Source organism: Symphalangus syndactylus, chromosome 13 (assembly GCF_028878055.3).
Source record: "Symphalangus syndactylus isolate Jambi chromosome 13, NHGRI_mSymSyn1-v2.1_pri, whole genome shotgun sequence".
In the NCBI taxonomy this organism is placed as follows: domain Eukaryota; kingdom Metazoa; phylum Chordata; class Mammalia; order Primates; family Hylobatidae; genus Symphalangus; species Symphalangus syndactylus.
In genome coordinates, this window is record NC_072435.2 from 126,011,452 (window position 1) to 126,032,095 (window position 20,644).

General features: G+C 46.3%; 1 protein-coding gene across 8 annotated transcripts in view; it reads left to right on the top strand.

Annotated features, from left to right (window-relative positions):
• Window positions 1-14,067: 14,067 nt before the first annotated feature.
• PIWIL1 (piwi like RNA-mediated gene silencing 1) overlaps window positions 14,068-20,644 on the top strand; it is a 73,311-nt gene continuing 66,734 nt past the window's right edge. For 2 of the 8 annotated variants that reach the window (XM_055235670.2, XM_055235675.2), the window contains exons 1-4: window positions 14,187-14,325; window positions 15,560-15,661; window positions 18,496-18,585; window positions 18,909-19,020. In XM_055235670.2, coding sequence (XP_055091645.1) covers window positions 18,508-18,585; window positions 18,909-19,020 — 190 coding nt within the window. In that variant the 5' untranslated portion in view covers window positions 14,187-14,325; window positions 15,560-15,661; window positions 18,496-18,507. Of the gene's footprint in view, window positions 14,326-15,559; window positions 15,662-16,493; window positions 16,559-18,495; window positions 18,586-18,908; window positions 19,021-20,644 lie in introns of all 8 variants that reach the window. The other 6 variants (XM_055235673.2, XM_055235671.2, XM_055235672.2 and 3 more) reach the window with 6 other exon arrangements.

Genomic DNA, 20,644 nt, shown 5'->3' on the forward strand with positions numbered 1-20,644 from the left:
CTTTCCAATCTGGATGACTTTGTTTAACTTTCTTGCCTAATTAGCCTGGCTAGAACCTCTAGGACACTGCTGAATAGGAATGATGAGAGCAGATACCTTTCTCTTCTTCTAAATCTTAAGAAGAGAGCATTCAGTCTTTTGCCACTGAGTATGATATTAGCTGTGAGTTTTTTATAGATTTCCTTTTAGAGATTGAAGAAGTTCCCTTCCAATGCTAGTTTGTGGAGTGTTTTTTATCGTGAAAGAATGTTGAATTTTGTCAAATACTTTTTCTTCGTAGAAATGACCATGTGATTTGAGTACTTTAATCTATTCATACAGTGTATTACATTAGTTGATTTGTAGATGTTAAATCAACCTTTCATTCCTTGGATAAATTCCACTTGGTCATGGTGTATGATCTTTTCTATATGTTTCTGGATTCAGCTTGCTAATATTTTGTTGAGGATTTTTGCACCTGTATTCATAGGAATAGTGGTCTACAGTTTTCTTGTAAAATATTTGACTGGTTTTACTGTCATGGTAATACTAGCCTCATTTAAAAACTTGGAAAATATTCCTTCCTGTTCTTTTTTTGGTAAACGTTTGTGAAAATTTATGTTAATTCTCTTTTTAATTTGTAGTTATATTTACAAGTGAAGCCATCTGGACCTGAGTTTTTTTCTTATAGGTAGTTTTTAAATTATTAACTCAAAGTTTTTACTTGTTATAAGTCTACCCAATTTTCCATTTCTTCTTGAATCAGTTTTAGTAGTTCTTGTCTCTCTATGAATTTGTTCATTTTATCTAATTTAGATAGTATTATTTTCATTTTATAAATGAAAAAACTTAGGCTTACACAGATTAGAAACTTTCCCCAGGAATAAAGCTAATAAACAGTCATATCTTATGCCAATCTCAAACTCAGGTCTGTTTGAATCCAATATGTGCAACTTTACCCACTTGATGAAATAATTCTATGTCTTATCTAGAAGAAAGAACAACAATATAAAACAATATTCTGGAAAGAAAAATTTTTAAAGTGGATGACAAGTTCTATCAGATATTAAAACACATTATAAAACAATAATAACTAAAACAGTGTAGCACTGACACAAAGCTAGATATACAGTTCATTACAAGAGAATCAGTAACCAGAAAATAAATACACACACACATACATATCAACATATGATTGGAGTGCTTGTCGCACTTACTGTCCATGGCCCAACCAACATCCAATATCCTCTTCCTCCTTCCTTGGAGAACCTGACTTTATTCAATCCATTTCCCATTCAACCATGGACCTGGGGCTGGCCCTTACTGGTTTTAGGAATATGTCACTCCCTTGCTAGTGATTGGCTCATATAAGGATACATTACACATTTCTGGCCATTGAGACATGAGAAGAGGCTTGCTACTATTCCCAGAATCACTGGCCTTCTAAGACTGTTTACTGTTTAGTAGAGATGGGGTTTCTCTCAACTCAAGTCTTCTTTTAACTATCTTCCTGGAAGTTCTTTTATCTATTAGCCTATGTAAAACACACCCTGCAATGGCTTTCTGAGAAAGGGAAGTAAGTGATTAATTCCTTGCATGTCTCAAAATGTCTTTATTCTACCCTGGACTTGACTGACGAATGGGGTTTGGTAGGGCAATCTATGGTGGAAATCATTTCCCTCAGGATGTGGAATATATCCTCCCCTGAATTCTAGCTTTCAGTGTTGATGTTGAATAGTCTAATGTCATTTTGATTGGCAGTCTTTGATTTGTGACCTCTTTTCTAACATGCAGTCTTCGTTTTATGCCTGATGTCACTGTCTTTTGTATCCTACAGACTATTTGAGAGGTTTAACATCATATTGGAGGCCGGGTGCCATGGCTTACACATATAATCCCAACACTTTGGGATGCCAAAGCAGGTGGATCACCTGAAGTCAGGAGTTTGAGACCAGCCTGGCCAACATGGTGAAACCCTATCTCTACTAAAAATACAAAAATTAGCTGGGTGTGGTGGTGGGCACCTGTAGTCCCAGCTACTCAGGAGGCTGAGACAGGAGAATCATTTCAACCTTGGAGGTGGAGGTTTCAGTGAGCCAAGATCGCCCCACTGCACTCCAGCCTGGGCAATAGAGCAAGACTCCACACTGGCCGTTTTCTTATGCTCCTTTATGAGATGTCTGTTTGTATCCTTGTCTGGCTGTCCTATTGAACTGCAAGAACTCTTTATATATTATAGACATGAACCCTTCGTCTGTCTTCTGTGCTGCAGGTATTTGCCTCAAAACATGATTTTTTCATGTATTTTATTCAAAACATGATTTTTTCATGTATTTTATTCATGGTACCTGGTGCCATACAAAATTTTTAAATTTGTAAATGTGTTTATACTCTCTTTTATCATTTCTAGGTTTTCTAAGTCACACAAACCTCCTTAATTCCTAGGTTGCAATTGATACTCTCCTGACTTTTCTTCAAATGCTTATGTTGTTTATTCCTTGCATGTAAGTCTTAATCCACCAAAAGTTAGATTTCGTATACATTGGAAGCTAGAAATACAATGTGATTTTTCTCTAGATGCTATGTTAGTTGCACCAGTCCTTTATCAAAAAATCTATCTTGTTCCCACTGAATTGAAACATTGCTTTTGCTATATCAAAGTCCCATTTATGCCGGTGTCTATTTCTTATCTCCCTATTATTGTCTTCTGGTCTGTTTATCTATTCCAATGTTACTTCTGTATTGTTTTGAATCTAGTGTTCATACTCGATAAGAAAGCTAGTGCTTACCATCTTTTTCCTTGTTTTAAATAACTATTCTAATTTATTTTCCATATAAATATAATTCTAAAAATCTGTCCAATACAAAATTTAATTGGAATAGCTTTTAATTTGTAAGTTAATTTAGAAGAAATAATGTTTTAGATCGTCACCTTCGCAGCCAAGAACTTGATGTCTCCTTCCCTTGGTTCAGATCTTGTCTTGTGTCCTTCGATAGGATTACACATTTGCTAAATGGTAATACCCAGAGCTAGACAGGATGCAGGAAAACTGCTATATTTACTTGGTTAGTGGCAGTGTGGATTAGCTCCACTCTTATTGAAAAGCAATTTTACAATGTGCAAAGGGTCATGAAAATGAACATTTTGCTGAGATGGAGTACCATGCTCCGGGGAATTTGTCCTCAAGATATTTTCAAAAGAAAAAAAAAAAAACACATGTGAAATATAGCATTGATTATAATGTTGAAAATCTGGAATCAATATAAAAATCCAATCGAAAGGAGACAGTTTTTCAACATAGGGTAAATTCACTTAATAGTTAAGTCATCAAAATGGTAATTTAAAAGTTATATAACAATTATTACACGATAAGAGGAAAAGTGGGTTATAAAATTGTATGGATAAACTAAAACTGAAAATATGTAAAAATATAGGGAAAACTCACAGATAAGAATACATAACGAAGCTTGAAGGCATTACCAGCTTTTGGAAATTATAGGTGAGCTTTTTCCTCTATTTCCCAAACTTTGTATAGTATCATTATTTGTTTTGACTATTTTAAAAGGCATAAAGTGTAACTAATCAGGATTAAATGAAAGGGGAACTGGTTTTTTTTTTTAATCCTTTTGGAATGTTTTCTCTAAAAAGCAATTTGACTGATTTTAAATATACGTGGCAACAAGGATAAACTGCTAATTATGGGTTTGCAAATAGAGATCCAGCTGAAACAGATAAAAGTAACTCACGATTAGCAGTTCCTGTGCAATACAATATGCCGTTTGTTTGAGAACAGTGGTTCTCTTAAGTAGGTTAAATCTGTCTCTGCAATCTTGTTTGGAGGATTGATTTGCATCTGAAACCCTCCTTGAAGTACAAAGATAAACTTCAACTCAATTAAGATTGCATTATCCAGCATTCTCATTAACAAAATTTAACATAGTAAAATTTTCCCATGCACCATCACTGATCACATGAATAAGGTTTTGTGTTCATTGTGATCAATAAAACCAAAGTAACTGTCACTTTCTCTACCTATAATCAGGCTTATAAACCCATTCTTAGCTTGACCTGTAAAGTGTATTGCATACCCACTACATTCTAGGAATAGTTTTGGGCACTTTATGTACCTTATCTCATTTAATTTTCATGATCCTACTGACTCGCAGGTTCAATCCAAGTTTCGTCTCACACTAGATAGAGTCTGACCTCTGCTCACCACACTGTACCTGTCATCCCAAAGTTCTGTTTTCAGTGTCAATCTCTAGGACACTTCTGATCTGCGCAGGAAGAAAATCCATACCGTGTGCAGTGATGCATCATGTCAAACAGCTCCACACAATTTATAGCAGCCAAAACTGCAGGTATTTTCCTTTAGCTCTTGGTGTTTAAAGAATTGAAGTGATGATGGGTGAAATTTCAAAGGCACCAATAGGTGACTAATTAAATAGTAATGTACATGGGGTTGGCATATCACATCCCAAATCAGTTCTACCTCTGCTACTGGTCAGTTCATACACTCAACAATCTCCAGAAGAGATCTATTTTACACCAGTGCAAAATCCAGAGTAACTGTGTGACTAAACATGGGGAGAAATGGAAATGTATATCAACAATTTTAATCCTATGTATGTGATTTCAGTATTACCAATTGAGGCAATATGAGTCTTAATCTGAATGATAATTTTTCAGAGTAATCTTTTATGTGAATTCCCCGCAAGCTACAGATACTGAAACTTTGTGATTATTTCTACTAACAAAGTAATTTGGACAAGGTAGAGTTTGGCTTTGTACAGGTTAGAGGCCGATGAGTGATAGATGGATAGATACAACACAATTGCTCATTTTAAGGCACTTGTTTACCGCAAAACAGTTACCCCTGAAGTTCACCAAGGTAAACTGCATATTTGCCCAAACTGAATGTGTCCCCAACTGAATTCCGAATTTTATTTCTGCTTCAAAACACATTACTCTGAAAACATAACTTGGCAGTGTTTCTCGAAGTCTGATCTTGGCCAACTGACATCAAAATCAACTGGAGAGGCTCTTAAAAATTCAGATGCCTGTCTCTAGGGACTGGTTCAGTTGTTTGGGCTTGGGTCCAGAAATCCTCATATTTGCTAAGCTCCCAGGCGGCCCTGCTGCACATCCTGAGGTGGGACCCGCTTCATCTTCCGTTAACGTGTCCTGGGTTGCACCATCAGAAAGCCCCAGTGTAACTGGCATGACCAATAAAGAAAATTTATCTCTTGGAATTCTGTTCATGGTCCCAGGAGGGCTAGAGCAGCTCTGGGCACCACATACTTCAAAGTCCAGAGGCAGGAAGAGACCATCTCTTTGTTATGCCCTGTTTTTTCCTTTTTTTTTTTTTTTTTTTTCCTTTAATGACCCCGGATAAAATCCTCTTGTACGTCTTTGGCCAGGATTGTTTCACATGCTGAGGTCTAAAATACACCATTTACTGGCAAAGGTTTTGGAGCTGCCACATTTGTTTAGAATCATTTCAAACCAACCCTGAGTTACTTAAGGCAGTGGTAGCCACCCCACAACATGCTGAGTTCTGAGAGCAGAGGAGGCAGCGAACGATTGTGTGAGGCGAGGGACAGCCCAGTTACCTCGATTTGATCCACAGACATCGCATGAACCTATGAAATATCGTAAGTACCCCCAAAATGCGTACAACTATGACATGTCAATTTAAAAAAGAAGGTAGTAAACTGTCTTTGGGCGTCTCTGGTGCCAGGAAACTGTGTTCAAATTAATTTGGGCGTAACAGCCAGTAGTTATGGCCTCTGCAAAACAACACTACACAGCTCTTGGGGAGGAAATGGTCAGAGAGAAGGAGGAAATGGTCAGAGAGAAGGATGCAATATTTGAAGAAGAAATGAACACAACAGGTATTTAAAAATTAAGAATGCCAAAGGCCCGTGACTTTGCCCTCGGCCTGAGTTCTGAGAGGTACACAAGAATGGAAATGGACAAAGTATCTATACTTTTCTGTTGTGCAAAGGTGTTGCATAAAGCTGAACACTATTATGTATGTTCATGTATTCAAGAAATATTTCCTGAGTCCCCCGGAATGCCAGGAACCAGGCGCAATGTTGAGTAAGACCAGGGTTCTGTCCTCAATGTGTTTTCCCAATAATGAAGGAAACGGGTTAAGTACGTGTTTACTTACAATTTCGGTGTGATAAATGCCATTGTAGAGACATAGAAAGGCCGGTAAGGTAAAACCGCAGAGGAGAGGCCTTCACTGCAGGGATGCTGATCCACAGAGAGGAAAATGAAGGAAAGAAAACCTCATGGAGGAAGCGCCCAGGAGCTGAATTTCGAAGCTCTCTATGGCAGGAGCTTGGGGTCCAGATTTGGGGAGAGCCTGGGAAGGGAGCAAAGTCGGTCAGGTCAATGGAGGGTGGCCAAGCCACGCCACAGACCGTGGGTTTGACCTTGCAGCCTAGCAATCCTCAAATACTTTTCATCATGCACCCGGAACAGCCAAAGTTTTGAGCGTGAACATCCAACATATTTATATTTAGTTGCAGTATGCCACTATATATATTTGCAACATGCCACAATATTAGGCACATAATAAAATATACCGCTAATTAAAGATTAAAAATAAAATAACAGTGAATTAAATAAACATTTTCATTTGGTAAGAACTTTTTCTCACTACAATAACTATGAGTGATACTTATTTCTTTTCAGTTCAACTGTGTGAAATGAAAATAACTCAGCCTAGCCCAGCGCGGTGGCTCACGCTTGTAATCCCAGCACTTTGGGAGGCCAAGGCGGGCGGATCACGAGGTCAGGAGATCGAGACCACGGTGAAACCCCGTCTCTACTAAAAATACAAAAAAATTAGCCGGGCATGGTGGCGGACGCCTGTAGTCCCAGCTACTCGGAGAGGCTGAGGCAGGAGAATAGCGTGAACCCAGGAGGCAGAGCTTGCAGTGAGCCGAGATTGCGCCACTGCACTCCAGCCTGGGCGACAGAGCGAGACTCTGTCTCAAAAAAAAAAAAAAAAAAAAGAAAATAACTCAGCCTTTCCATCTGCCAAAAGCTTGTAGGAGGAGTAGAAAGAAGTGCAGGTATCAGCTCTAATCATTTCTTGGGGTTTGCTGATGTTTGCATTTTCCGTATTTCCCCCACCCATGATTTCTTTGCAGAGAAATCTTTTCCAACCATTTCTTTTTGTGAAGGTTGGTCTAGAGAGAGTTGGGTTAGTAATCCTGGCCGCTGCTGACAGGGCCCACCAGGCCGAAGCAGGTCACCAGAGGCTGGCCACGAGTCAGAGATGGGGGCTACCAACCCCGCCATGCGGGGACACTGCCGTTATTCACAAGATGCAGGACCTGAAGGAGGGTACGGGTGTCCCCCGCATCTTACATATGGTCACAGCTTAACTTATTTTCTTATTTTTAGAATGAACTTTACGCTAAGAAGCTCTCCCTGTGCCTCCTGCGGTGGCCTTCCATGTCCTGCTCTAGAGGCCACCGGTGAAGTAACCGGGCCTAGTGCTGGGAGGGGAGGGCCAAGGCCACTGGGAGACGCACATATAAACTGCAGGGGTTAACACAGGCCAGAGTCGTCCAGGGCCGCTCAGCTGCAGAGGCCTGAGAATCCTGAGAGCGGGAGGGTGTTGAGCGTCACTGCTGAGGGCCGAGGGTGAGCTCGCTTAGCCCAGTGGTTCTCGACTGCAGGGTGAACCAGAATGAACTGGACCCAACATGGTTGGCAACACACACGGCTGGCTCAGCCCCAGGGTTTTGGGTTCAGCAGGTCAGGGCTGGGAGGCGAGGAGTTGCATGTCCAACAGGTCCCAGTGCTGCTGGAGCTCCAAGCCACATTTGAACTTGGAGAGCCGCTTCATCAGTGCGTTTGCATGAGGAGGCACGACAAGGGCAAGCTCCTGTGGGTCACTCCAATGACTGGCCACAGCTGGAGGAAGAAAGCCATATCACAGAGGGCAAGGGGGATGGTGCTGAGATGGATGGGGCAGGCTGAGCAACACTCATGTGGCCCAGGGAAGACAGGTTGTCTGAAAGGAGCCACTGGGATTAGAAACCAAGAGGGTTCCAGAGTCCATGGAGGCCTCTGAGAATCAACACCACACTGTGGGAGGGCAAGACGTGGACGTGGGGCCGAAGAAACCATTCTTTCAAGAAGACAGACTCTGGAGGGAAAAGAGGAAAGGAGGAGCCGTAGGGATTCATGTTTGTTTTACTTCTTTTTTTCTTTTTTTTCCCCAACTGTTTTTATTGTGGCAAAATACACCGAACATAAAATTTGCCATTTTAATCCTTTTCATGTGTGCAGCGCAATGGTGTGAAATACATTCATAATATCGTAATGTCGGACAACCGCCACCACCACCACTTTCATCTTGCAAAACTGCAACACTGTCCCCACGGAACACCAACCCCGTTCCCCTCTCCCAGCCCCGGTAACCCCGCTTTACTGTCTGTCCCTGACTTTGACAACACTAAGTGCCTCCTAGAAGTGGAATGATATTTGTCTGTTTGTCACTGGCTTACTTCACTGAGCTTAATGTCCTCTAGGTTCATCCATGTTGCAGCGTGTGTCGGGATTCCCATCCTTTCTAAGGCTGGTAATACCCACTGCACGGATGACCCCGTTCTGCTCATTATTCATCAACGGAAACACACTTGGGTTGGGTCCACATATTAACTCTTTAATAATGCTGCTATGAACAGGGGGTACAAATATCTCTTTGAGACCCTTGTTTTGCTTCGTTCTTAAAGGCGAGGATGACTAGTAAGACCCTGTCTCTTAAAAAGTAAAAAGAAAATATTAGCCGGTGCAGTGGCCCATGTCTGTAGTCCCAGCTACTCAGGAGGCTGACGTGGGAGGATCGCTTGAGGCCAGGAGGTCGCGGCTGCAGTGAGCTACGACTGCACCACCGAACTCCAGGCTGGCTGACACAGCAAGACCCTGTCTTAAAATAAAATACAATATATACAAATAAAATAATAAAGAAAATTGATGAAGACAGCTAGACAACATTGACGTGTCAAGGAGGAAGCCCCAGAAGAGAGAAGTGTTGAGAAGAAGAAGGGGAACTTGGGAGAGAGGAGAATCTTTGAGGAAGCAAGAAGGGGGACCCTAGAGCTAAGTTAAAGGGACTCAACGTGACAAGGCAGGCACAGGCATGGCATGGGCAGCTCACAGACCCTGGCCTCATTTTCTCACAGGGAACACCAGGGTTGGAGGCTCTGGGGCCTGTGAAGGTCAGGAATCACCATGAGAGGCGTGGAAAATGGAATTAACTGGGAAGGAGAGGAGAAAAGGATGACTATGGACTGTGTCACCACAGGCCACACTCTGCAGTCTGGTGCAGGCCCCTGGGTGTGGGTAGTTGGGATCCCCGAGTCGGTTGGGGGTGGCAGAAAGGCCACAATGCAGAGGTGCTGACAGTATGGAGGGGCACGTGGGGGAAGAGGCGATGGCCCCAGGGTCTGGCTAGCGTTGGAGTAGAGGGCTGTGGATTGAACTCAGTTCACAGATACTCTGAGCAATGTCGTGACATGCAGATCCCTGGGCTCCACCACCAAGAGATCCGGATACAGCAGGCCCGGGCAGGGCCTGGGAATCTGCATTTCTATCAGGCTTCCAGGCGAGGCGGATGCTGATACGTTCCATAGGGTGCACTTGGACACGTGCCCATCTGGTCCAACATGCTCGTCGTCTAGCGTGGAAAAAAGAATGCAGAGAGCTTAAGCGAACAGAACAGAACTCAGTTCCTGGGGAGCCAAGTCAGGACCCCCTGCCTCCATCACCCTGCCCACTCCGAAACATCCCCCTTGTGACCAGACTGTGATATTCAGGATTTGTTCACATTTTGTACATAAGAGAACAGACGAACTTCAGCCTCACCCATTGCTCTTTCCTTGTGGATGAATATTCCCGGATAAACCGCCGGGCGTGCTGTCTTGGGTACATCTGCCGTTGCCATGCCGTCCCTCTAGTGAGTCCCTCTAGATCAGGGGTCTCAGGGCCAGGGGAGAGGTTGGGCAGCTCTTCAATTTAGCCCAATCAGAACGACATGAGTCTGAAGGGAGAGGGGAAATGCAAAATGACATTGAAGGGATTCATAGGAATTACCTTAGATCTTGTTTTTCAACTCTATCTCTTCCTTTACAAACAAAATATGGATCATGGGTTTAAACGGGCTTTGAGATCCTTGAATGAAAGGAACTAGGTCAAAGCTTGCTCTGAGTATGTTGTTTTCTGCTTTAAAAACTTGGGAAACTGGTTACAGAATATAGTCCAAAGCTCTGGACACAGCATTCAGGGTTCATGATGAGTTTCTTTTCCACCTAGTCCCTGTCACCCCCAGCATAAATCGACCCAGATCATATTTTCAGCTTTACATGAAGTAACTTGGGATTTTTCTGTTCTCTGAGTATCTTCCATTGTTCCCCTTCCCTGGGATGCTCCTCTGCCCAACACTAGAGAGCACTGGTGGCCATTCCTAAAAATGCACCAGAAAATGTCCAAGTTTCCCGCTCGCCTTTAAAAACGTTTGAGCCGTCCACCCATGGATGAGTGGATAAACAAAATGTGGTCCATCGAAACAGCAGAGTAAGATCCAGCCATAAGGAGGACGGAAGCTCTGACACAGGCTACGATGTAGGTTAGCCTTGAGAATACGGCGCTGAGTGAAAGAAGCCAGACACAAATGGCCACCTAGTGTATGACCCTGTTTCTATGAAATGAACAGAAAAGGAGACAGAAAGCAGATTCGTGGTTGCCAGTGTAGTGGGGGGAAGAGGGAGATGGGGAGTGACGGTTTTATTTTAGGATGACGAAAATGTTTTGGAACTAGAGGTAGGGGGTTGCGTAACATTATGAATGCGTTAAATATCATGGAATTGATCACTGTAAAATAGTTAATGTGGTGTTATGTGAATTCACCTCAGTTAAAAAAAAAATAGCCAACCAAAGCCATCATGTGAGGCCCAGCAAATCTGAGCCCTCATTCTCTCCTGGTAACTGGCTACGACTAAGCAGCCACTGGCCCTTCAGGTCAGCATCCACGTTTCCAATTGTCACACTCCCTGCTTCCCTTGTTGGGCCATCAGCGGGAGGGCAGAGTGCATTTTATTCACATCAATGGGAGGACAGAGTGTGTTTTACAGCACTTAACAGGGTGCGTTCGGCAGTCCAGATGCTCACATTTCCTTGCTCGCCAACTTCTAGAACCTGGTCTGTCCCTTCTGCAGCATCATCCCCTGTGACTCCCCTGCCTGTGCCTGGCGTTCCTCCTATGCTGGATGACTTGCAGTTTTCTAAATACCTCACATGTGCTCAGACCAACGTGCTCCGCCATGCCGATCCTCCTGTTCCCTGCAAACCCAAATCAGCCTTCAGGGCTTCAGCAGCACTGAGTCACGAAGCCTCCCTCAGCAACCTCCCTCTGAGCACCCACAGGATTGGTGGCACTCTGCTCACCTTTCCTGGTGGGTGCACCCCTCTAGAGGTGGCTCCCGGAAAAAGAATCCTAACTACTCATTTTTTAACTTCCAGAGTCAGGCACGAAGTTATACCTAACAACGGATCCCAGAAGGGGTCCTGATGGTGCTGTCAACACAGAAACTTTTAAAGGTCACATTTTTTTCCTTGAATTTCTTTTCAAATTTTCTTTGAGTTTTCCTTTTCAAATTTTAGGTGAGCTTCTTGCGACATGATGTTTACACTCTCAGAAGAATGAGGGGTTTTGCCTCTGTCTTGTTATATCACAACTTATGTCTTTAGAAACTATTTCATACTTCACACACCAAGACACTCCAGCGATGTTCTTTAGCAGAGGCAAGGAGTTTAGCATACAGAGAAAATAAAGCAGAGGGAAAAGTGTTACTTCTATAGTGTAAGGTCCATTCACGGTATTTTTCTCCCGAGTTGAGGCTGTAAACATCTATTTCTTGTTTTATAGCTCCATCTGCTGGCAGGTCTCAACGTCTTTCTCATCAACACCTTAAATCCTTGGAAAAGTTACGTTCACATTGTATTCCAAAAGGCACCATTTAGTTTTTACAAAGCGAAAGCCTTTGGAAAGCTATTTTTCTTTCAAACTACTGGCTTCCAATGCCTTTTGGCCTTGCCCCAAATTTATCAGCCTTCTCTGAGCATAAGAATAACTTGATGTTACTTCTTGAAATTCCTTGCACCCATCCCAGACCTCCTGGAATCAGCATGATCTGGGAGTCTGTATCATTTGGAAGTTCCCTCAGTGGATGCTTACACTCAGGCTAGTGTGGGAAACGCTGACATCTAACCTGCCCCTTTCATGGCACAGATGAGACGTAGGATTTGGGAAGGTGGCTTCGGGAGCCTTCAGCCCTCTCCAGCCCCCAATTCCCAGGCATGCGCTTTTAAGTATGAATAATAAGCAATATGTAGGCCGGGCTCTGTGGCTTATGCCTGTAATCCCTGCACATTGGGAGGCCAAGGTGGGTGGATCACTTGAGCCCAGAAGTTTGAGACCGGCCTGGGCAACATGATGAAACCCTCTTTCTACAAGAAATACAAAAAAAATTAGCTGGGTGTGGTGGCACACACCTGTAGTACCAGCTACACGGGAGGCTGAGGCAGGAGGATCACCTGAGCCCAGGAGGTCGAGGCTGCAGGGAGCCATGATCCCACCATTGCACTCCAGCCTCACTGACAGAGCCAGACCTTGTCTCAAAACAAAACAAAGAACACAAAATTATGTGGGCATGGGGGTGGGTGCCTGTAGTCCCAGCTACTCAGGAGGCTAGGAGACGGAGGTTGCAGTGAGCGAGATCCTGCCACTGCACTCCAGCCTGGGCGACAGAATGAGACTCCGTCTCACAAAAAAAAAAAAAAAAAAAAAGGTAAAGCACTATGTTTACCGTATAAATGTAGCTTTAAAACCTGTCTGCAGAGGCGACCCTATTTCTACTACCTCCTACAATCATTTTTATAGTTATGGAACATAACAAGTCAGGCAGCTTGTGAGCCTCAGTCTCACTTCCACCTTGACAAATAAACCTGTTCTATCTTACAATATTTCCGGTTGTTTTGTGGCTGTTGACTTTGCCTCAATGAAGAAATTAACTCCTATAGAGGGCACCTAGCTCGGCGTAGACCCGGTCAGTACCACCTGCGATGCCTTGGAAATGCAGCCGGCGGGGCCCACCTGTGGAGCCTGCAGACCGGAATCTCTGGTCTGCGTCCTAGCCAGCCCTGCAGATGATCCCCCGCAGGTGAAGGCTGAGAACCCCTGCGGTCCACGTTGGCATGCACCCAAGGCACAAGTCATTGAGAGCTAAATTTCCAGGTAACGGCCGCCTGGCACCTTAGACTGGCATTGCAGTTTTATTTTCTTTGGGGGCAAAGTTCAAATCTCTGTGTGCTGAGTGAAAGAGCTTCCGACGTTAAGGGCCAGCTCAAGATCGAGTCCACTGCTACAGTAGCGCGCTCGGTGCCCACGTGGGCACAATTTCGAAGTCTATGGAGGGTCTGCTTCGTGCGCCGCCGCCCAGTTCCACGAGCTGGTAGGGAACTGGCCCGACCCAGTGTCGGCCTGCAGGGGTTTTGCACTGGGGGAACTACACGAGCCAAGCCAGGGAAGGCCAGGGGTCTGGGCGAAGCAGAAGAGGAACAGGGCGGGGCCTGGGTGGGGCGGGCCGAGGCCTGTGGGGAGGGGGCAGGGCACGTGTTGGGTGTCTGGGCGGGGCCAGGCGGGGGTCTTGGCGGGGCAGGGGCGGGCCTGTGGGGCGGGGCCTGTGGGGCGGGGCGGGCCTGGCCTGTGGGGCATGTGCGGGGTGTCTGGGCGGGGCCAGGCAGGGTCTTGGCGGGGCAGGGGCGGGGCATATGGGGAGGGGGCAGGGCATGTGCGGGGTGTCTGGGCGGGGCCAGGCGGGGTCTTGGCGGGGCAGGGGCGGGGCATATGGGGAGGGGGCAGGGCATGTGCGGGGTGTCTGGGCGGGGCCAGGCGGGGTCTTGGAGGGGCGGGGCCGGGACCTGTGGGGCGGGGCTCCTCTGCTCCCGCCCCGGCAACATCAGAAACTGCCGTTTGCTGGGCAGCCAATGAGGGCGTGGCGCGCGCCGCTTTTTGCCGTTACTAGGCGCATGTCGTACTGGGAGGTGGTGTTCATCCGCCCAGGAAAAGAGCGCCTGTTGTCCGCTGCCCGCGTGTCCCTGGCTCTCTCGGGAATCCAGCGCCGAAAGCTAGGTGGGCGCGGGCCGAAGGACGTCCTGGGAGGTCGGCGGCGCGGAGGGATCTCCGCGGGAGCCGTTGGGGCTGTTGGCCTCGGGCCGAGGTGCGAGGACCAGGACTAGGGCGAGGGCAGCGGTCCAAGGTGCGGGGCGAGGTTGAGGTGCTAGGTGTGCGGGAGCCGGGGTGCGGGGGCGGCGGCCGGGGGTCCGGGATGTGGAGGTGAAGCTCGAGGTGCGGGGACCGGGTTGCGGGGGCTAGGTCCCAAGTGCGGGGGATGCAGGAGCCAGATGCGGAGGCAAGGTCGCAGGTGCAGGGAATGCAGGAGCCGGGTGCGGGGTCGAGGTCCCAGGTGCGGGGGATGCAGGAGCCGGGTGCGGGGGCGAGGTCCCAGGTGCGGGAGATGCAGGAGCCTGGGGTGCAGGGGCCGGGGTGCGGGGGCGAGGTCCCAGGTGTGGGAGATGCAGGAGCCTGGGGTGCAGGGGCCGGGGTGCAGGGGCGAGGTCCCAGGTGTGGGAGATGCAGGAGCCTGGGGTGCAGGGGCCGGGGTGCGGGGGCGAGGTCTCAGGTGTGGGGTTGCGGGGCCGGGGTGAGGTGCTGAGGCCCGACTTGCCGGGGCTGCGCGGCCTGGGTGCGGGGGTGCGGGGGTGCAGGGGCCGGGGTGCGGGGGCGAGGTCCCAGGTGCGGGGGGTGCAGGGACCGGGATGAGAGGCTGAGGCCTGAGTTGCCGGGGATGCGGGGTGCGGGGGCGGAGGTCTCCGCAGTGGCGGCCATGCGTGAGACTGCGGGGACCTGGGAGCCCTGCAGGAGGGCCTTCGGGACCTCCCGCCCTACCCACGCGGCCGCGGGGGCGATCTCTGCGAAGGGTGAGATCCCCTTCCCGCGTCCGCCGCCGCTGCGCTGCGCCCCCGGGAGCCTTGGGAAGAGGACGGAACTCCGGAGGACCCCAAGTGAGGCGACGGCCGGGCTCTGCGAGGCCCGGGGGTCCTCGCGGGTGTTGGCAGCCCGGCCCCTGGCACCTGTGGAGGGAAAGGGGCGGCGGGGCGGCGGCGTCCCGGGAGGGATGCTCTCGCTGTCTTCAGCCCCGGTGGCCTCCAGGGCAAAGCCGGCTGGACCCCTGCGCAGCCTGTTCTCTGAGCGCTTTTCTTTTCGTTTTTAAGTTGTGGCCAGAGAGATCCCGCTAGCATAGAATGTACCGCTCAACGGTTTTTAGGCATGGGGCGCGGTGGTGGTTCCCACGTGCACGGCGTCGTCTTGAGCTCAGCGCCAGAAGGACGTTGTTAGGTGGAAGCGTCTTTGGCAGAGTTGGTAGCAAATCGGGAATGTGATTTCCAGCGAGTGTGGTTATTGGAAGCACACACTTGCTTTCTGACTTTCAGAATTCGATATCCAGACGGAGGTGGTTTTGAAACTGGAAGGAGATAAAGCTGGACACCGGAGTTGTGCTGGGAAACCTGGACGTAGAGCGCTGAGCCCCCCAGGTATTTAGTGACCAGCACAGCGCGCCGCAGTGGGTTTCAGGCCCTGGAGATGATGAGAATCAGCTGGAGGGCTGCTTCCAGCCGGCTTCTAACTCGGGAGGGCTGAGAGCCGCTCCCCACCCCGTAATTTCTGTTCCCAGCCAGTCCAGATGCTGCCCGTCAGGGACCAGGCTTTGAAAACTGATGTGCTGCTTTAGGAATATTTCCTGCTGGAGATGAGAGTTCAGCTTGTCGCTGTTTTTTAATCACTGTTTCACACCATTGTTTGTAAGGTGTCAAGCGTCGGACTGGGTGCAAAGGCATCAACTGTGATTCGCAGCCTAGCTGGAGAAGCTCTGGAGTGCAGGGATGTGGGGAGGGAGAAAACATGTCACCATGTAGTAGGGTGACCGTGGTCACGCTGGGGAAACGGCTTTCGGAGAAGGGAGCAAGGGATGGCCTACAAGCTGGTCCTTAAGCGTTTCAGTGGATTCTTGTGGTTTCAGAGGAGGGTGAGGCTTTTTTAGCAGAGGATGTGCCACGGTATACGGTGAGTCACGGAATCGATAGTGATAGGAAGCAAGTCGTGTTTGCTGTAGTCTCAAGCGGATGCTTTCAGATTGATTTGTAGATCAGCAGTCCCCAGTCTTTTTGGCACCAGGGACCGGTTGATTTCATGGAAGACAATTTTTCCAAGGACCGGTGAGGGATGGTTTCGGGATGAAACGGTTCCACCTCAGATTATCAGGCATTAGATTCTCATAAGGAGCAGGCAGCCCACATCCTTGGCACGCCCACTTCACAGTAGGGTTCACACTCCTAGGAGAATCTTATGCCTCCACCGATCTGACAGGAGGGGAGCTCAGGCTGTCGTGCTCACTCGCTGCGGCTCACTTCCTGCAGTGTGGCCTGGTTCCGGTACGGGTCCATGGGGCGGGGGCGTTGGTGGTGGTGGTGGTGGTGGTGGTGGAGGGAGGCGGGGGGTGGTGGTGGCGGTGGTGGTGGTGCTGGGGACGCTGCCTGTAGATTATTGGTAAGAGACTTTCATGCACCAGTATGCCCAGTGTGTAAGCTGAGCATGCATACGTAATCATTGTCATGATGCGCACATTATAAAATAAATACAAAGCAGTTTAAAATGAGATTTAAAATTAGTTGTAATATGCTGGCACCTCAGCGGATTATCCTCTGTAAACTCCTTTGGAAATTGCTGATTTAGAGTCATATTGTAAGGGGTCTTATACGATGAATATTTACTTTAATCCTGTAAAATACAATAGGAAGTCGGAGGTTTTTAAAATTGAAAAATGGCATTAGATTTATCTTTCTGTGAAGATCATGAAGCCAAGAATTTTAGAAGCTGTTAAAACTCAGAGGATGAAAAAGATGACATGACTTAAGGCAGAGTGATGGTAAATGATGTCATCGCCTGCCCCTATGTAGAACCTTTGATGGTTTCTCATGTGTTGAGTATCCAAGCTGTCTGCAGGACCCTGAGCAGTCTGCTCCCTGCCCACGTGAATTCCTCCACTCCCCTTGTTCCTTCCCTTTCCAGTCCCACTGGAAGTCTTTTGGTTCTGCATCCAATTCAAGCACTTATGTGTGGGTTGTTACTGCTTGTGTAGAAGACTGGTACCACCCTACCTTCCAGTTCCTAATTCTCCATTTCAGCTTAAATCTTGTTAGAGGTGGATAACAATGTGCAACAAGTGTTAGAGAATTCTACCAAAGATATTTTGGATTTCTCCTAAGATCTAACTACTTCATATGAAAAAGATAACACTACTAGCATCCTACCTTCCTGTAGTATTCTAAGAAGCTGACTTCAAGTTGCTTTTAAAGCTGTGTGTAAATAACGTGTATTAGCACGTGTAGTTATAATTTTACCTGCCCTTTCCATCAGGGCTAATGTTTGTTGACTGCTCACTAGAGGCCAGTGTGAGTTCTCATTTGATCCTCACCATTGACTTGTGCAGTAGGTTATTCCAACCATTTGTCAAAGAGTCACAGGCTATGTTGTTTTCTCATGTTGTCTAAAATGTGAAGGAGTTGGGTTCAGACAATTGAGCTCTGAGGCGTCTACCCTTAATAGCCTGATGACACTGCGTACCACCACGATGAGGGTGAGAGGTTGTTACAGCTGAGCCCAAAGCTGATCCCAGCTCACAGGAGGCACTTAGTACCACCATGATGTTGAAGAAATGGAGAGAATGGTCCTGGCAGATGTAGGAGAAATAAAGGAGTAGTTTTGAATAACAAGGTAGATGGTGATGCCACTCACCAAGAATGAAATTATGAGACATGAGGTAGAAGAGATACTAGTTTGGGTATGTTCAGTGTAAGCCACATATGGAACACTGGGAAGATCCAGGAGGATTTATTATGTATGCAGAAGGATTTTCTAAGGGGCCTGGTGGGACACTTGCCACAAGTGCCTGTTTTAGTGTGTGTGTGTGTGTGTGTGTGTGTCTGTGGATGGGAATATGTGTTACGTGTGTGTGTGTATGTGTATCTCCAAATGGGAAAGAGAACCAGCCACCAGCATCCTAATTCTTTCAGCACTTTCTCCCCCTAAGTCTGTTTATAATAAATACTCCAAATGAAAAACTAAGTCTTATATTAAAATAGGTTTTCCCCTTTGGTCCTACTGCAGTGCCCAGTGCAAGGTAAGCAACTGAGTTTGCTGAATGTAGGAATGTTACATTAAAAAACTGTCATTAAAGATTAGAAGGATACATAATAATTGCTTGGGGAGCTTACTTTTGAAACTCAAAGAAGTTTAAAGTAACATTGTAGAAATAGTCCAATGTGATTGCCTCCATTGAGTATTGTCTTCAAGACTGTTTCCTCTCCAGAAATAGAAAACAATGACTGGGCGAGCCAGGGCCAGAGCCAGAGGAAGGGCCCGTGGCCAGGAGACAGCGTCGCTGGTGGGCCCCACTGCTGTGAGTGCTTCACCGTTTCTGACTACAGAAAATGTCTTTGAATCTTGATCAGCCTAGGCTGTTGAACATGAACTAAAAACTGTGCTGGGAAGGATATAGGAGGTGAGCAAGGGAGATCATGTCCTGTTTCCTCAGGATATTCGAAGCTGATTCGTGACTTTATTTGGTGACTCTTCTCTCAAATTTATTTTTAAGAATAAAATATTTGATTATTAATTTAGATAGGTGTTGGTTGAATTCCTGTGACTTAAGACTAGACATTTTCTCTGGTGTCTGTGGACCGCTTGACAAAAAGAATGTTCTTTATCTGCACGTAACTACAGAGTCAGCAACCTGGTTATATTCAGCCTAGGCCTCAGCAGCCACCGGCAGAGGGGGAATTATTTGGCCATGGACGGCAGAGAGGAACAGCAGGAGGAACAGCCAAGTCACAAGGTGAAGAGAAAGTAAAAGGAAGTCTTAACAACTGTATTCAACATATACAGCAAATTTTATTGAATTACAACTTGGTACAAAAATTTGTGCTGAAACTGTTTAAGAAACATTTCCTTATAATGTTGCCATAACACGCAAATACAATTGTGGAAAATACTTAAATATAATTTCTTAAACATTCTATGTATCAGTCTTCATTAATAAATGACTTAAAAAAAATGGTTACTCAGGATTTCAAATTTAACTCTATGAAACAGTTCCCTATCCGTAACAAGGTAGCGTCTACCTGTAGAGGTAAAGATCATTGTGACCATGAACACATGGGATAACAAATGAAGGCCCTATTTTGTCATCTCTCACTGCTCTTTAGGGATTATATCTGAGAATTGCTTGTCACAGTAAATGCTCAAGTACCTAATGTATTGTAGAAATTAATATAAGTTTAACAGATTATTGTTAATTAGACATTGTTTGGACCTTGATTTTCATTCTGTAAAGGGGATGTGGATGCATTGAAGGATTCTTTTTTATTTTTTTGAGACGGATTCTCGCTCTGTCTCCCAGGCTGGAGTGCAGTGGCGTGATCTCTGCTCACTGCAAACGCTGCCTCCCGGGTTCCTGCCATTCTCCTGCCTCAGCCTCCCGAGTAGCTGGGACTACAGGCGCCCACCACCACGCCCGGCTGATTTTTTTGTATTTTTTAGTAGAGACGGGGTTTCACTGTGTTAGCCAGGGTGGTCTCGATCTCCTGACCTCGTGATCCGCCCGCCTCGGCCTCCCAAAGTACTGGGATTGTTACAGGTGTGAGCCACCGCACCTGGCCCATTGAAGGATTCTTAAATAGCACAGTGGTGTGAGGTCTGATTTGTGTTTGAAATAAAATCACTCCAGGAGCTGCATGGAAGGGGGGATTAGCAAGGTTCCCAGTCTTGTCCATTCTGAAATCCGTCCTTTTCATCGAGTGACAAAATCAAGCTTTGGCTAAGTGTCATAGCAGTACTGTATATCTCAAGCAGAACAGATTTCATCATTGTTTATATTCAGAAACTGGCGATTGGATTTTTGCACCCAGAACTGAATTTTTTAAGACAAATTAAAAATTTTTAAGGAAAAAAATCAGCCTTTATGACCCTTCAGTGTCATCAGGTTGGATTCAGTATGCATGATTTAGTGTAATTACTCACCCAGTGCTATCAATACTTTAAACCAAGTCTCTGGGATAAAAAGTTCACTGAGAGAGACAAATATCAACAGTTACATATTTAAAGGATTTTTAGGTAGAGCCCCCTCCAAATCATGAGGTACAGAAACAAACATGGAAGCGCCTTTTAAAGTGCTTTAGATGTGATACTTAAAACTTCTTACATGCCTGTGGTGCTTATTCTAAATTTTTCAGGTGAAGGAATTGACGCTCATATTAAATAACCGGTTTCCAAAGTATAGCAAGAACTGAAATATTTTAAGCCACTGTTATTTCTCTAAGGAAGTCTAGAAAGTAGGCAGTTCTGGTGTTTGTGGTCAGAAGAGAACTGGACTCTGATCTTTTTGTTCTTTTGTCCTGGGCTCATGACTGCCATCATTAAGATATCTGTTTGGTTCAGAACTTCTGTATTTGAGCCCTCCC